This window comes from Pelecanus crispus, chromosome 3 (genome assembly GCF_030463565.1).
Source record: "Pelecanus crispus isolate bPelCri1 chromosome 3, bPelCri1.pri, whole genome shotgun sequence".
Taxonomy (NCBI): domain Eukaryota; kingdom Metazoa; phylum Chordata; class Aves; order Pelecaniformes; family Pelecanidae; genus Pelecanus; species Pelecanus crispus.
In genome coordinates, this window is record NC_134645.1 from 721,227 (window position 1) to 739,902 (window position 18,676).

The 18,676-nt window shown below is 42.6% G+C and overlaps 1 protein-coding gene across 1 annotated transcript in view; it reads right to left on the minus strand.

Annotated features, from left to right (window-relative positions):
- RALGAPA2 (Ral GTPase activating protein catalytic subunit alpha 2) overlaps nt 1-18,460 on the minus strand; it is a 135,769-nt gene extending 117,309 nt beyond the window's left edge. Inside the window, exons 1-3 of the mRNA XM_075708597.1 lie at nt 18,355-18,460; nt 8,145-8,255; nt 7,482-7,531 (exon numbers count right to left, since the gene is read on the minus strand). Coding sequence (XP_075564712.1) covers nt 7,482-7,531; nt 8,145-8,255; nt 18,355-18,460 — 267 coding nt within the window. The remainder of the gene's footprint in view (nt 1-7,481; nt 7,532-8,144; nt 8,256-18,354) is intronic.
- Nucleotides 18,461-18,676: the final 216 nt, after the last annotated feature.

Consider the following 18,676-nt stretch of genomic DNA (forward strand, 5'->3'; position numbering starts at 1 on the left):
ACGGCTGCACTTTGAAAAAATGCAAAGATGTGATTCATCACCTGCATAGTACTACCAAACAGTAAACAGAAGCCATATAAAAAAACCAAATTAGATCGGTAGCATCACAGCTACCTACTGAAGATATGAAAGCTTTGCAGCACATTAGAATGAATATAAGTAATCTAAATTCAGAGTCCACATTTGCTCCTGCAATGCAAAAATAAGTTATCATGGTTAAAAGTCTACACTCTTAAACAAAAACTTCTGAATGCTACAAATTAATTCAAAGTTACAGCTCGAATGCCTTTTAACTAGCAATTTTCACACGCGTGCATTAGAGTCCCCAGACTAAGACGGTGTTACGGTGTGACGTAAGATTGCATAAGTCATGAACAAGCTCCAGTTGTTGTCCTTTCAACTCAGAATTTCCAAGAACATTTTCTGCACTCTCCCAGCCCTTGGTGGTCTAAAAAACACATATTGCTATTCCTATAGAACAAATGATAGTTTCTTCCACTCCAGCCTAGACTTTTAGCAGCAATACCGCTGTGAATCCAAACTGCCTATTGACATCTTGTTTCTAGTTTCACAGTACACTAATAAGAAATATTTTAAGAAACCCCACAGTGCGAAATAATATTGCTTTTTCAGAAAACACACAGATCTATTTAATGCTTAGTGCTTTGCTGCATCTATATGGTAATCCATTATAGCACACTTGAAATAGAAATTAGGTATTACTACTGATCAACACATCAGGGTATCTGTCAGTTCTTTTAACTGATTATCCATAGTTCTTTTTCTTCTGGTCTTCCTGCATGACTAGGAATAATGTTAAGTTTAAATCTTAGTTTACACAGGATGCTGCTTTTTGAAAGATAGATCTCTCTTTTATCAAAGTAAAATAAAAAAATACCAAGCTTTGTATTTCACTCTGACTTAACCGATACTGCAATTTCTTTTAAGAAGTCTTTTATTTTTGCCAACTTAGTTGAATCATATCATGATTGGTAGCTTTATGCCTATTATTGTGTGCTGCACTACCCTGTTGTAGAATGCAGAGGAAGCTAAGGCTGTTATCAAACCTTACACTGAAGATCCCTACAGCCTGAATGTTTTCCAGCTTAACTTACACAAAAGTGAGACGATAAGCATTGTTGTTCTGCCTTCCAGAGCTACAAGAAGCTGTTCTGTAACATGCTATGCAGAGTCTCTTATTAAACAAGAACAAAACCAAATGTGTTCTTGATGATTGAACGTGCTCTCAGAGGCAATGTCAATGACAAGTTCAGAGTAACATTCATTCCAGGAGAATGAATTCTGAGAAAAAAATAGCTTTTTTTGATACAACCTGTATATGATAAGGAGTTTCTATTAGTCAGTGGCAGATGGATCTACTTTAAGCCAAGTCAAATGTAGAATAGCTCTCCTGTGCCTCTATGTTCAAGTACTGTTTGGTGGTATCTCCACAAGAGTTTCAGAATGTTCAACTACTAAAATCTGCAGTAATTTAGAAATTTTCCAGCTATTATTCCCCGATTTAGGTGAAGCCAAGAGCCCAATGAAGTCAGTATGCCTGCAGCAGTTCAATCTAAATAAAGGGATACTCCATTTATTGCATCAATAAATTATTTACTGTTATTCATTGAGGGAAAATGTCTGCCCAAAGCACGCAAGATACTTATTCTTGCCCTAGGCATAACATTAAACAGCAAGGTCTCTGCAGTCAAACATATGCAACAAATAGTTAGAATTTACAACAGAACGCTGTAAGAATAAGATCAATGTTATTTTAAGAGCAATAATAGATGACCAAATCAGAATTACAGCAGAACAAACTGTGAATGGTTCAAAAAGTAGTTTTCTACGTGTAGGAAAGAAAGGATATAAGCAATTTTATTGTTATAAACAAATAAGCCCTTCTTACTCCACTGAGCTTGAGAATCAGCCAACCAAGTCTGTGTGATAGACTTGAGCTTAAACAGTGGAACTGGTAATCACAGTAGGCACAGGGAACCGACTGAAAAGCTGCAACAGAACCTAGAACCTGAATTTAAAGCTGGGACTCGTAATAGTAATTTGATTTCAAGCGTGAGATAGCCTGCAGATGAGGAAATTAAGCCACTGAGCTGTACAGACATGAGGAAAATGCAAATAGTAAAAAGAAAGTTAAACGGGATAACCCCAAGAAATGAGAAACCAGGTCCTGTGGCAATTAGAACTCAACAATAACTTGGCTTGATTATTCCTCGTGAAGAATTTTACAAGTACTTTTCACATTGGCCAGTTTCAATACACAATTTATTTCTGCAGAATTCAATTTTACTCAGTTTCATTCAAAATGCAGCAAGTAATTAGGAGCAACATCCTAAGATAAGCAAACCACCCTAAGAAAATGCTACAGATACAAAAGAACATCCTCTTGCACATTCATAAAAATAGTGACACAGCACTGAAGTCTTCTAAAACAGTTACGAATCAAAAACTGCTGCAAGTTTCACTGATGCAGGTTTTTATGAAATTGAAAAAGACCTGCTAAAAATCACCACTGGCTTTGAGATTTGTTTGAAGCTGCTTAACCAATATTGCTAACTCACACAGCAGTCTATATAAAGTAGACCTACAACGTGGTGGAAGAATTCGATATTTAAAATGTCCACAGCAATCTTAGTCCAGAATGAACCAAAGTTATACATTTTAAAAATTATATTTATGTGCATTACTAGGCAGTACTAAAAAAAGCGGCTTATATTCCTAAGCTGCGTCAGTACATAGAGCTCTCTGGTCGCCCACCACCACAGCAGGTGTTGCTCTGACAGATGCAGTGTATTTACTGCGTATGCTCTGTAATCTACTTTTCAAAAGGGTTGCTAACAGACTATAGCCAATTATAAACCTATACTGAATTATCATTAGCATTTCCAGAACAAGTAACTTGTGCACATCTGCAGTAATAAATTTAGGCCATACAGCAGCTTCTGCAATCATTACGTTCACATTCTGATAGCAGACCAATCCATGTTTCAATGGATTTATACTGCATCTTAATCGTCGGAGTATGTGGCCATTTGTAGTTTACATTTAGATGTGCTTCTAAGGACAACAATACTGTATTAAAAGCAGTAGCTACAGGTACAAAACAAAGACCTCAAAGTATGGCTGGGCAAGTTCTAACAGTTTATTGATGATCATCTCTGGAAAAATGCTTAGTGCTCTACAAAAGCCAAAGCAGACCGTGAGTTTGAGTGTGTGTAATACAAACACTGCAGAGGCTATTAGCACATTTATATTCTATTTTACATCCTCCTAATACTTAAATCCACCTGCTGTGTACATACTCAGGGTACTCCAAATCAGACCTAGGAATGATACATTAAAATTTTGCTGCTGAACTTCTAAGGAAGGTCAAAACAGACCGCTCTGGCTATTCCTGTTTATAAGCACAGCTAGCCTCTCCTCGTTTCAGCAGGGCAAGAGGCGTATGGGGGAAGGCTAGGCCTGACAGATAAAAGGGCCTAGAAGCATAATCACAGCAAGGCCGGTATGCGTTACATTAGATACCCTTCCAGAGTTATAATTCTGTACATTCTTAAAAAAAATTGTGCTTACTCTGTGTCCAGACCCAGGGACTCACAGTGCTCCCATTTTCACCAGGTTCAAGAAACAAGATGTTCCGTACAAAGCACGGACTTACAGAAGTTAAGAGAATACAGCATAAACAAACCTCTTTCTAGGAACTAGATGAAAAAACACAGTATGGTTTTATAAATAGGGACCCATAAAACACAAGGGCACTTATGTTATATTAATGTGCACTGGTAAAAAATAAACGAGTAAAACCATCCATACTGAGAAGCTTTCAGCACACTTACCTGTGGGAGGTGGGAGTACCTTCTTCTCAGCTATCTACAAAACCGCAGAGAGACCTGAACTACACTGACAGTGTCTGAAAAACTTCTAGCAACAATAGCGGCTATTGTAAGTGACTTTGGGAAGCTTTACTACATTAGAAAGAGTATCTGAAAAATTCTAAGAATAAAAGTATTTCATACAGTGAAAGCGTTAAATCAGCGTAACAAATTTTATGACTGCATCAGCATAAGAGATGTGGCTGTTCTTAACTAATAAAGCATAAGTACAGAGAATGGAAAGAAATTGATCGACATTGTATCAAAACCATCAGCCTGCTCATTTCATTACTGATGCAAAAAAAAAAAAAAAGCAGCAGTGTCAGAGGAATCAGTATCTGATGCTGCAAGAAAAGATACTTTATTTAAAAAAAAAAAAATCCAAACTTTCACAATCAAATGATGGCATAATACTTTTACAGGACCTAGAAAACTTACATGAACGTAGAGCACCTTTCCTGAGTTCTGACACATAGCGCTCAGCTGACAGCTATAACAAACAATGCCCCCAAATAATAGAGAACAGTGATATAAGAAACGATATTAATATGTTCTGAAAATATGCTACAAATCTGGAGACAACTAAGCCTTACCAGAGAAAAAGCAAATTTGTTTTTCACATCATTTTGGCCTTTTAGCTGAAACAGGGAATATACTACAGATAATTAGAGTTGCTGTATCATTTAATGAGTATCTATTTGGAAAAAGACAAGGCCAAAGAGCCTTAGAGAATATAAAATTAGATCTAAGAACTTTGTAATATTAATTGTAAAAGAGCACTTTACAAAATGAACTGTTAACCTTTCATATTACTCCCTTTTGACTACTATTTCTTCTTTGATTAATATGTTATTTGATGTTATTGTTGAGTGGCCAAGCTATGTAGCTCATGTGTAAAATTAAGACTTCAATAAATTACAACTGAGTCAACTTAGTTTTCAAAGCATTTGTGGAAAAGGCATTTGTCACTTTTGCTTAATACACACACTAGGTGTCACTCAAGAACAACAGCAAAATACCCGCCAAACTATACCAGAAAAGGCAGAAGTCAATTCCTTTCATAATTTTTTTTATTGATTTTTAAACTGTTAACCCTCAGCACCTCGATTCAGGATTTGTTAATCCTAAGTAATTACCTATTTAGCTAATTAGAAGAAAACTCTAGGAAACCTCTGGCTCACGCTGACATCAGATTAAATATGGCAAGCTTAACAATCAATCAGTTTTGTTTCCTATGGCTTATAACATGAATGTTTAATTACTTGGCATTTACATTTTTCTTGCCCTGTGTTCAGACTGATGCACTATTGTTCCATGCGCTAAAAGGCCCTCTAAAAAGCTGTTTTCCTACAACGCATTAAATTGCCAAGTGTTAGAGTTACAAATGGATTGCAAACTCACTTCCAGGAGATAAACACCGTGAAGCAGATTGCTCCAAATTCCACGCAAATATCTTAAATGATTTCTTCTTCCTCAAAGCTGATGATGACTAGGCTATAATACAATTCTCCTCGATCAGGACCCACAGCAACATATGTATTTGTTCATCTATAACTACAGGTTTTTCTTCTCTATACAATTTGTTCTCCAGATGTTTTTTTAGCGGTAGTAAGCAGGTGGTTATTAGCCACCCGTTTTCAAGACACAGGAATACATATTTATTCACTTTAACTGGGTGAGTAAGCATTAGCTATTTTCCGTTGAATGGCATTGCCACAGATATTTAATTACTTATTCAAGACCACAAAGTAAGTGTATTAATGAGTGCCAATTAAATTGCACTGCCTTGCTCAGTAAATGTGGTGATACCTTCTCCACTGGGGGTGGGGAGAGAGGAGGAAGAATAATTTCTCCTGCCTCAAGTACAGTCCTAGCAGATACATGAGCTCATGTTCTTTGACGCTGCCTCACGCAAAACCCTAAAGCAGACTCTTTTACTAATATCATGAGTAGCAGAAAACACAATTTGATTTTCAGATTTCAGTCTGCAAATGCAGTCTTGTAGTTAAAGGGGTGAAGGGAAGGAGAAGAAGAAAAGGGGATGAACTTGCTACATCATGAAAGACAGAAGATGAGACCACAAAAATCCAGGATTTTGTGTCATCATTTTCACGGCCATTTTTCATTACAGGCATGTTAGGCTAAACAGCATCATTCTTATTGTCAATATAAATATTATCCTAACTACAAACGATACATTAATAAAAAAACCCTGAAGCCATATACTTCTGAGGTTTTTTGTTTGGGTTGGGGTTTCTTTTTCCCATTTTTAGAGAGAGGGATAAGAGTTGAGAACACTTAACCTTCATTTTAATTTCATTTTCTAGAGTCCCACTGATAATTTTGTTTTCTACCACCCCTACCAAAAAATAACCCACAACATAAACAAAGATAACATTTCTATGATGCAATACTCAAGTGAAAAGTTAGTAGTTGGATTAACAAAGAGAAATCAACAGAAGATGTGTGCATTTACCCTTAAGAAAGAAATCAGGCCAATTATTTACCTAATGAATTGTTAAAAAAAAAACCAAACAAACCCAAAAACCTAAAGGCACCACTGTTCTCTGACTTCAGAGACAGGTAGAGTTTATGCAAAGACTTCTGGTGTGCATTACATAAACTTTTTTTATATGTCAGGCTTTCATCTGATCCAGTGATATTTTCTCATATCCAAATATATTTAGATAATAACTCAAATTAAAGAGGTCCCTTGGAAAATGATCTACCACAGTCTGTTCTTCTTTAAATTAAAGGCATCCTAATTTGATTACGCAGAAGTTAACTAGCTAATATTTCCTCCCTAGACACTACAAATGCTATGACCGCCAGCACTGGGAAGATTATGCTTCTGGAAGTAAAAGATGCTCCACTGAATTTTAAAAAAAAAAAAAAAAAAAGTTAAACAAATTAACATTTCACACACTCAGTTCAAACTGATACATGGTAGTTGACAACTCTTATCCTTTTATTTTCCTTGTGCTGCAAGACCAAATACTGCGATCATAATAGATGTCTCCATCTGAAAGGAGCAGAGCCCAAACTCCTGGTGTGACACATTCAAAACAAACATTACAATGAACTTCATACTGACAAAGCATAGGGAAAAAGTATTGTTATTTTGAACTAGCCCCCCCATAAAATACAGAAGTAAGAACATATTTAATTAAAAAAAAAAAAAAGGAAAAACTACTATTTTGACAGCTTTAGCCTAAGAGAGTCTATGTAACTATGATCACCTGCTCCCAAATTCTACTGAAAAACAACAGGACATTTTCAAAGAGTTGATCCTCAGTTCCTTAGGACAAATATATTGCTGTATGATTTTCAAGTCATTTTGATAAAATCTGTTAACTCTGGATATTCATTCCACCAACGTTCCCATTACATAATAAAATTTTTATTGTTGTTGTATCTGAAAGCATAACGCACACCCTAGTTCTTTTCTGCCTTTCACCTTGTATAGTCATGGACACCTACTGTCATTTTGATTGATACCTGGTTTCACCCCTCATTATAAAGGTGTAAGTAAGCATATAATGACAATGAGATTTAAAATAAAAATTAGTTTCATGGTATGGAAAAACTTACTTCGAAAAGAAAGAGAATGGAGTCCAGCTCCTCCCTTTGTGATTTATTCCCTGCAAGACAGAAAACAATATTGTTTGCTGTAAAGATACGGTATGAGACAGACGGTGGAATTGCGCTGCTGTTATTCAACTGAAGCCAAAGATGTTGCACTCTGTCCATTCTTCTTCACCTTTATCTAATATCAAAAGAGCAAGACGTTTCCGAACTTCAGTGCCTCTCTCTCTCGATTCTGATTCCAGATCTGCAAAGCACTGTCATTGTGCTCATCTCCAAGCAAACAGCTATTCCTACTGACACAGCTTCAACAGAGATTTGTTCTGTGGATCTCTTTCAGTTGAACACACATGCCTAATTGTAGGATGAAGGCCTTCAATACTTCAAAACAAGATGAGAGGATACAAATGTAAATACACAAGACCTAATTTTTGTGCTGGAATGACACTTAGCCATAAAAATGAATTCTTCTCAGTTACTTATGACATTTCAGAGAGCAGTTTTCTGTGCTCACCTCTTCTGATACCATAAAATTAAAACATTAATACTAATTAATAATGCATGAAACTATTAATGCAAATACAGATAATTGTGGACTATATAATCATTAGATAAGCTCTAATAGAATGCTTTTGAGAACAGTTAGGGAAAACCGATTGTAAAACTTACCTTTTTGTTTCAAGCTATTTTCCAGTGTTATGAAATTTTCATAGAATATAAAATAAATTTGAGAATAATTGTTCTCAAAAAATTGCTTCAGGTCACTTCCATCCACAATATCTGAAAAGAGGAACAGAGTTATTATACAACATCACAAAGCTTAAATTTGTTGTCTTCATGCAAATGTAGTATTAGAGAGTGAAACAAATGCAATATGAAACAATTTTAGTGACTACATTAAATACTCTATACTAAATTGTGATTCCATCCTTGCAAGTAAAGAGTGAAAATGGAAATTTCCCTATAATTAAGGAAATTTTGCAGTGTGGCTTAGATTCATTTGTAAGAGGGGAGAAGGAGGGGAAAAAAATAAAAAAAGATGGGGTGTGTCTTAGCTATCTAAATAGCTTTTGTATCATCAAAACAAGCAGGTACTGTTGAAAAAAACAAACACCAGCAATGGACTTCTGTATGCAAACTGCAAATCCAGTTCTTAAATTTATCTGACAAGCAGATCAATTCAGAAAATGTCATATGTCCAATCCATTTAAAAAAAGAATGGAAACCCAAGCATGCATCACTTTCCTAAGCCTTAACTTAGGTCTAAAATTTGAAATAAATTTCTTTAAGAAAAAAAAAAACCTAATGTTTTCTAAACCTGACACTTGCGAAACACACTTAAACTTTTATCTGTTTGCTCCTTATTGTAACTGATTTCGTCGAGAAAAGATAGATGATTCCACCCAAAATTAAGAGGATAAAGGGCAAGAATTATTAACAACACATCTTCTCATTGAAGTTCCACCTCTCAAGATACCTGTTCATTAGTCAAGACAACAAAGCTGACTGCAACAAGAAGACCCAATAATATCACACAACTACAGAAGAAAGAATGACTTTAGCCTTGGACAATGTTTTTGGTTTTTTGGGTTTTTTTTTTTTTTTAAATTAATACCTTTTCAGTAGTAAGGCTTTGTTTGGTTGCTTGTGCTATTGAAACAATTAGTGCATGGAAACTCTTTTACATTGTATTTGTTTCCTACAAACTACTGGTCTTGAATTCGCAAGCTAAGTGCGACTACTCCTCTCTATGAATGCATTCTGTTAAATACAACGCTAGGAGAAAACAAGGCTTTCATTTACAAGGACTTCATATGAAGGAATGAGGTCACTAAAATCTAAACAAAAAGGAAACTTTCCCTTCAAATTGTGAAAGGAGGAGAAAGGAACTGCCTAATCAAAAAAGTAAATTCTCCTTTCCTATAAATGTGGCATTTCAGTGGTGACTCATCTGTTATTCTCATGTAAGCATGCATTCCTACAGCTACATCCTCCTCCTGTTGAACTATTTTGTTCCTTATATTCCTTTGCAAGATATACAGGAAAACAATTTCTAACGTTAAAAGAGGGCAACAACAATACTCCCATTTACGACCCTAAGAGCAGATATTCTCTCGGAAAGTAAGGTTTTCTTGCAATTGGGCATGCAAGTTGTCATCCTGATACTACTGCCCATTTCACTTAAAAAAAATAAATAATCCAAAACATAACGAGTCAGCCACACACCCAACAATTCCAATGCTCGGTCAGAGATGCAGCTTTCTTGGGCATTCCACTACCAAATTTCTTCTTCTTTGCGTACATTAAGAAAACACCATTCCTCTACTCCTTCACCGTGCACGCGTTGATGGCGATGAGCAGCGGAACGCAGCACTGGCCACGAGTGCTTCACCCTGCTCCTCTGGGCACAGGGGAGGCAGGCGATGTCTTTGCCTGCTAAACCCACCGCTGGCGGGCAGGAGGCCCAGCCAAGCCGGTGACAACCCCCTTGCCAGCAGCCTCTCTCCCCTCTACGTCACGCCGGGCTGCAGGGAAAGCATCTGCGCAGGCAGCACCACGGCAAGCGCATGCGAGCCTCACACGTTCCTTCACTGCTCTCTTGCTTTGGCTCTCCCCATAACCCAGCTTCTCCCACCCATTTCACCAAAAAACGATCACCACAGACAGAGCCCGTGACAAGAAAGACGGAGGATTCTCAAGAGGATTTACTAAACGTTGGCAGGATGCCTAAGACAGCAACTTGGATCACTACTATATATATGTTTAACTTGTAGCAGGATAAGGCACATTCTTCTGTTTTTCATACGGAAAACAGTGAAAGTTTCATGCATTATTTATCATTTAAGATACTAAGATAAAAACACCGACTTCTGGCAAATCACGTTGACTGAAGAAGTATTTCCTTCAAGGAAATTAAACAGCGAGGCTGTGACTGAATTGCAGGTATCAGGTTATACTTTTATATCTGTATTTTCATGTTTACTGATAAATAACTCTTGGATTACTGATGCTGAAAACAGCCACCTAGTGAATTCAAAACTCTGAGCACTAATATTTAAGGCAAGCTGGCAAACATTGTCAGACACATAGTGGATTTCCAAAACCACATATAATCTAACTCCGTTCCCCGAACAAGGATAGGTGATCCATTAGCTAATGCTTCTGATTAACACTTTACAGCTTTTACAGCAACATATAGGAAATAGCGAGTCATTCGTGAGGGTGCACATGACATTTCTTCAATATAAAATAAGAAACAGGTGGCTCATTAGATGACTGCAAGCCACCCTTACTTGCCTTACTACTTACGCTTAAAATTTAGGGAAACAAACTACTCAGGTAGCATTTAGTAAGAATCTGAGTTTATTGCCAAGCTCTCATTATTCTTCCTCTTATTAAAAAAAAAAAAAAAAAAAAAACAACAAACTATAGAGGACAATAATCATGTCCTTACCACACCAGGCTTCCTGTTATTTTTCTGTTAACCACCAAATGTTATTGCAGCCATTTAAGTAGTTAGAAATCCTCCCTTAATTTCATGAACTTCCAAAGTCACTTGGCTTTATGTTATTTCTACAAAGTTCCCTCAATCCTGAAGGGTTTTCTTTATTTTGAGTACTTAAAAAATTAAAGGAGATGAAGAGACAACTTTGCAGTCATACCCTGGTTAATGATAAACTTTTATTACTAGCCTTGCCCCAGAAACGACATGCAATTTTTACTTACCTTCCAAAAAAAAAAAACCCCAACCCCAAAACCCACCCATACTTTTTCAGATTACAGCTTTAAATGCTAAATAAAAGCCTAGAAGACAATTTTCCTTCATTTTTTCAAAGGAATGTCAGCATGGAAACATACCGTTACTAAAATCCCCTCCAATTCGAACAATTTCTAAAATAATTTTAACAGCTCAAATTTCACATGAAATCTGAGGAACAACAGCTGTTCTAAGTTCAGCAAGAAGTCCGGAAGCATTTACTTCTGAATGTCTCTAAATGAAAATTTTTACTGCGCTTGTGTTAATCTAGCTGTACAGAACTGTGCAAACCAAGACAGTGCCATAACTAAAAAACGCCACTACTCTCCTTCATTATCTCATGTTTGACTGAGGGAGTTCAATGAAAAACATGTTTTTTTCTTAATTTACATTTTTAAAAGAAAAATATTAAGGATTACACTTGGTAACTTACCACGTTTCATATTTAATTTAAACTGCAGTCTGTGTGTGGCCGCATCAGGTCTACCACCTATCTGTCCACTGCCCAAGAGGGAAAAGGCTAAGAGCAACGGGCGTCAGCAGCACCCCGCGTCTGTTAGCGGTAGTACTCCTAATCACACACCAAAGCGCAAACCATTGCCATTTCCCAGTCCAGGATTTAAATGACAGTTTCTTCAACGCCACAGTTGAAACACGTGTAAAGTACTGTAACTGTGAAAACAGCCCAGGTTTACGCACGCATCCAGGACGGAAGTGCGCGTTATAATTCCAACACTAGCCAGCACCCAGTCTGCTGATGCACGATTCAGTCCCTCAGTACGCTCAAAAACAAGTGCGAGCACATACACGGTCTAACAACCCACCCCAGCAAATATCAAAGTTCAGGATCAACACAATCCACAAATCTGTAAAACAATTTGGGTTTGGCAACTGCACCAGATTGGTGCTACTTTCAAAACAAGGTTATCATCCTTAATATTCAGTACAAAAAAATTGAAAATCCAGCCCCTTAATTCAACTTAATTGTTGTCACCATCTTCCAGGCAGCTCGCAGCATGTTCAAGAGCAGCCATGGGTAAGCTCCCATTTTTTTCTTATTTCTAAGTGTCACGTGAATGGTGGTGGCCAACTTAAATCACTAGAGATGGTTCACAGAGACTACCTATAGACTGACTTCATAATGTCCAGCCTTAAACAAGCAAAGTTCTCAGGCAAATCACACTCTGAAATTAGTATGAATAACAACGCCACGAAGACAAGGCTCATTACCTTCATGAAATAAAAGCTTAAAGTTCATCCCATTTTATGCATGAGCAAAGAGTGACATCATCTAGATTACTGGAGAACTGCAGCAGACAGTAGCTGCTGCTCCTGTTGCACCATTATTCATAAGAGATACTGTGTTATGACAGAGCAATTTTTGAAGCCAGAAGAAAAATTCAAGGGAAATACACTGAGCCATGCAAAGATGTTAAACTAAGCATTTCAACTGTACCTGAGCAGAAAATATTGAAAGAGCTGTTTCAATAAAAAAAAAAAGAATATTTTTACCAAGAACAGCCACAGAAACAAAGTCTTGAAGAGCACAGATATATTTTTATGCTAAAAAAGTCCCACAGAAACTACTCTGGGAAACAGTGTAGAGGGCTTAACTTACAGCCAATCAGTCTGAAAGAGACAAACTTGTGCGTCACCACAGCCATTCATAAGACCATTATTTTTCAAGTCTCTCCTAAAAAAAGACCACGCTATTGACACTTCCACACACTGTATTTGGAAAAAAGTTCCTCCTGACTTTATGAAAGTTCTAAAAGTTAGTACACCTTTCATAGCAATAAAAAAAAATAAAGGAAATTTTCTGGTCATTTACCTAACACAAGCAAACATCCACTTTAAAATAATGTTGTTGTTCTGGTTCGCATTTTGTATTGTCATGCAGGTAGGCTACTCCACAGAAGCAAGAACTCAGATCCTAAAGGGCATTAGAGACTTGAGAGATGTTACAAGCAACACAAAAAGGGAATCTTTTCTTTCAGTTTTTTTATAGGACAAATTTACACAGGTGGTAGCTAAGAGAGCTGAAGCAATCAAAAACTGGGCATTATTGATCCTGGTGCTCACACAGCCCCTTATTTACGGAAATACACATTCCTTTCCCTCATTCCTCCCCTATTATCATCTTTTCTCTGATTTTTATCCTCCTACATCAGTAGGATCTCAGAAGAGTAACCGTCGTTTTGTTTACAATTTAATTCCTGTGATTTAAAACTAACAAAGGAAGAAAAGATGGCATCTCCGAAGGAAACAAAAACAGGAACAGTTATTTTGAGAACATGTGCCACCATGGCCTGAGTGAAGTAGTTGGGGACAGGGAGTGAAACGACCAGGGTGGGAGGAACACTAAGACATGCACATTCCTACCCCGGCCAGCACAAGGAGTGCCACATTGGAGGGGAAAAAAAAAAAAGAAAAAAGAAAAAGAAGAAACATCCAATTCTTTTTGAGCCTTTATACCACAAGCCTTGTTTTCCTTAAACATGGGAGAAGTCCTTACCATGTATGGCTTCATTTTCTGCACTGAACAATACCATAAAACACACACTTACAATGATATCTATGAAGATATTATCTTCAAAAAGCCACTCCCGTATTATCTGAAATGTTTACACTGATGTTCTGAAAAGCAGACATCTCGGGAACATAACCAGAGCCTGCTCTGACATAGTCCCTGCAGTAAAACTTACCCACTAGAAGACAGCCAGCACTTCAGCCAATACGCCACTAATATGCTACCTCAGCCCTCCGGTGCCGATAACAATTTTCACTTAAAACCAATGTTCAATAGCAAGTTTAATCAAAAAAATCAGGTCAGGGTCTCCAAATGTAACAGACACTTGGAAGAAAAGATATTTCCTGAGAAATGACGGGTGTATTTTTCTCCCCGCTTGCCAACTGGGTAATAAGTCTCTTTACAGAAAACCACCAGACGACACTACCTTCTGTACCATCTGCTTTGGGACATAAATTAATTTCGTCATGCTAATAGGCGTATTTTTCCATTTGTTCCACCCGTCAGGTCCATCACAGGAGCCTGACAACCTCCTCTGTACTGCACCGCCACACAAAAACGCAGCACTCCTGTAAGATGGGTATAAAAGAGCCGTAGCAAGTCCAGTACTTCATCTTAAACTAGTCATGTCTTGGGTTCAGGTGTGCCTTTCCAAGAGGCTGAGAGGGGAACATTACCAGAAAGTTGCTGTATTTCTTATTTCTTCAAGTCCGTTTATTTTAGTGAGGCTGGTAGAAGAGATGTAAGGTCTGCAAGCTCGCGCTACAGTCTCTTAGACCAATCTTTCTCAGGATGGTTTCACAAAATGTTCTAAACCTCATCTCACAAACAAAGAATTTCCCCAATTTTTTTTTTTTTTTACAATGAAACTTGACATTATTTTAATATTGTTTGTACAGCTCATGAGCAAGAAGACATGTACAGTTAAAAAGCATATCACAATGCAGGTAAGGTTATCTTCTCCCATCTTTTCAAATTCCTGCCCTTAGGCACTTAGATACCTGGTACAATTTAAAAAAAAAAAAAAAAAAAAAAAAAAAAAACACAAAGAGGAAGAAAAAGGCCCCCAAAAAACCCCCAAAACACCAAGCAAACAAAGTATTTTATATACCTCCAGTACAAGAAATGTACACATTTGGTCCCCAAATAGAGATTAACACAAACCGACCACCAGATTGCTAACTGTGGAGATTTTTTTTTTTTCCCCACACACTTACGGAATAGGAGGAATTCATAACCAGAGCAGTCACGTACCCTTCAACTCACAGCTAACTCCAGAGCAAAGGTTCAATACTGTTCACAGAAGATGTGGAGACTGCAGGTGCTGAGGGACTAACAGGCAAGCCTCTTGTCTCCCAGCACCAGGCACGGCGGTCAGAACTGCTCTACTTGCGAGTCCAAATTGTGAAGCTTAAACATCTATGGATTGGGCATGTCGAACTTACACGTACTGCTGCTCACAGATGAGCAAGACCTGGCCACTTTTAGAGCATGACACAAAAACACTTATGGATTTGTCCAGTACTTTCTCCACTAATCAGTTACCCACAAAAATCTTTTTCAGATTAGCTGCTTAAATGCAGGAGATCACAAGGGAATAACGTCTTTAAATTAGAGTGATGGTTACTCACACCTGTAAGAAACGCATCCCCAAAAAAACAGTGAGATGGCCATAACAAGCTAAACTATCACAGACTCTTCTACTCATTTGTTTCCACGCTCTCGGAGAGTACAACCTTCTCAAAGGGATGATCCCAAGGGAGCCGAATCGCTACTCTTCTCACTCAGGATCATACTTGGTGTCCTCACCACAAAAGCTCCTCGCTTTGCTACAGTACATTCAAAATTTCTTTTGTGTATTTTCTCCTACCAGCAGAATGTCCCAGGAAAAACCTTTTCATCTCAATCTCGAAAAACCTTTTCATCTCAATCTCGAAAAACCTTTTCATCTCAATCTCGAGCACCGATGAGCCCACGCTGCAAAGCACAGTGAGGTTCCTCGGGGCAAGCCTTGCGGCCTGGTGCACGTAGCAGGCGGAGGACTGAAGGGGAGCCCCTTTGCCCTGCAAGGCCCGAGCTCCTTCCTGGGCACTCGGGCTCCACGCATCCCTCACGCCACCGAGGGCGAGCACGTAGCGGCTCCGAGGGGAACGCCATGAACGCTGACCGACCAGAGAGCAGCTCCTCAGCAGAAGATATGGTGCCCGACTTTCTCGATGAGCCACTAACCTCAGGCCCTCTCCTCCAGCTGCTTCTTGCGGCTCGTAACGCAACGTCTTTGAGGCTCCTACGTACCTGCCAAACTTGACTAAAATGGTAAACTAAAAAATGAGTAGAGTATGCAAGAAGCACAAATGAGATCACTTTCTCTTGTTTCTCAGGAGAACAATCTAAAATGAGATAAATAACAGTTCTCTTGAACTGGGACAGCGCGCAAAAGGCTCTTAAAAGAGCCTTTTCCTGCTGCAGTTTGCTGACTAACAGAGAACCCCGGGCCACCCAAATCCTTGCCAATCATAGCTCACAGCTGAAAGACATCAACTGGTTTCAATGTTCAGAATAAAAAGACCAGGGGTTAAGGCTTCACCTGTAAGGTGACACTAGAGAATTCAACCTTGCCACAGACACGGGAAGGGCATCACAAAATCAAATTATGTGACCCCCTTTGAAGTTTAAAAAACAAATAAAAAACCCCAAATCCCCACCAAATTAATGTTGTTGACAAGAGCAGAGTTTCTACGTATGGATCTTCTGAAGCACCCTGCAGGTAACACATTTAGGTACTAGTTTGTACCAAACAACAACGCTGCATCGCAAGTATTTTGACGCTGGGCAACACGAGTTCCCAAAGCCAGGAGCAGCAGAACGCACCAGTAACTTTCTCTAACAGCTCCTGTACCTCTGAGAGCACACGCACGGTCCCTTTCCACAGCCATAACCAGGAGGGCTTGCAGAGCTCCCCAAAACTGCAAGGGAGGCTTGAAGAAAGGTGAGGAGACCTAAGGCAGCAAAGGGTCCCCTCAGCAGGGGTTGCCTGCGGGAGGTTTTTGTCCAGTTTTACTCTTGCCGTGAGGGCAGCCCTGGCCCCGCCGCCCCAAGCTGCGCTGTGCAGCGGCCCGAGGCGCGCCGAGGGCCGGGCAGGGGAGCGCGTCCAGCGCCGGCCCCGAGGGCCGCCCGGCGCGGCGGGCACGGCCAGCGCCGCTGCCTGAGGAGGCGAGGAGCGGCTCCCTCCCGCGCTGCCCGCCCCGCCGCCCGCTCCCCTCACGGGGGTCCCTCCCGCTCCCCTCACGGGGGGGCTCCTCCCCTCACGGGGGTCCCGCCCGCTCCCCTCACGGGGGGGCTCCTCCCCTCACCGGGGGTCCCGCCCGCTCCCCTCAGGGGGGGCTCCTCCCCTCACCGGGGGCTTCCCGCCCGCTCCCCTGACCGGGGGCTCCTCCCCTCACGGGGGTCCCGCCCGCTCCCCTCACCGGGGGACTCCTCCCCTCACGGGGGTCCCGCCCGCTCCCCTCACGGGGGGGCTCCTCCCCTCACGGGGGTCCCGCCCGCTCCCCTGACCGGGGGCTCCTCCCCTCACCGGGGGTCCCGCCCGCTCCCCTCACGGGGGGGCTCCTCCCCTCACCGGGGGTCCCGCCCGCTCCCCTCAGGGGGGGCTCCTCCCCTCACCGGGGGTCCCGCCCGCTCCCCTCAGGGGGGGCTCCTCCCCTCACCGGGGGCTTCCCGCCCGCTCCCCTGACCGGGGGCTCCTCCCCTCACGGGGGTCCCGCCCGCTCCCCTCACCGGGGGACTCCTCCCCTCACGGGGGTCCCGCCCGCTCCCCTCACGGGGGGGCTCCTCCCCTCACGGGGGTCCCGCCCGCTCCCCTCACCGGGGGACTCCTCCCCTCACGGGGGTCCCGCCCGCTCCCCTCACGGGGGGGCTCCTCCCCTCACGGGGGTCCCGCCCGCTCCCCTGACCGGGGGCTCCTCCCCTCACCGGGGGTCCCGCCCGCTCCCCTCACGGGGGGGCTCCTCCCCTCACCGGGGGTCCCGCCCGCTCCCCTCAGGGGGGGCTCCTCCCCTCACCGGGGGTCCCGCCCGCTCCCCTCAGGGGGGGCTCCTCCCCTCACCGGGGGCTTCCCGCCCGCTCCCCTGACCGGGGGCTCCTCCCCTCACCGGGGGTCCCGCCCGCTCCCCTCAGGGGCAGCTTCTCCCCTCACCGGGGGGTCCTCCCCTGCCCGGAGTCTCCCCGCCCGCTCCCCTGACCGGGGGCTTTTCCCCTCACCGGGGGCCTCCCGCCCGCTCCCCTAACGAGGTGCTCCTCCCCTCACCGAGAGCTTCTCCCCTCACCGGGGGTCCCCGCCCGCTCCCCTCACCGGGGGTCCCCGCCCGCTCCCCTCACCGGGGTCTCCTCCCCAGCCCGCTCCCCTCACCGGGGTCTCCCCCCCCGCCCGCTCCCGCCTCCCCGCCCGCCGCCGCGGCGGGGGACGCCCGAGCGAGGGGCAGCCCTGAGGGGAACCAGGGGGCGGGGGGCTCCCCCGGCCGGCCCCGCCCCCGGCGGCCCCTCACGGCGCGGCGGGAAAGGGCCGAGCGCCCCGCCGGCCGCCCCCCACTCACCCAGCAGCGCCCGGAGGTGCTTGAGGCGGGTGAGTACGTCCCGCTTGGGGTCCAGCGCCTTCTGGGTGGATTTCCTGACATCGGCGTGGCCCTTCCTGGAGAACATCCCGGCTCGGGGCGGGCGGCAGCCGCCGGCTGAGGGGAAGGGGCTGCCCGCCTCGGGGCCGCGGCGGCTGCGGGCCGTGCGCGGCTGTTGGCGGCGGGAGGGGCCGCGGGCCCGGCGGCCGGGCAGGTGCGGGGGACGGGCGCCCACGGCCCCGCCCGCTGCGGCCGCGCCGCCCCGGGCTGCGGGGAGGGAGGGAGGGAGGGAGGAAGGGGGCAG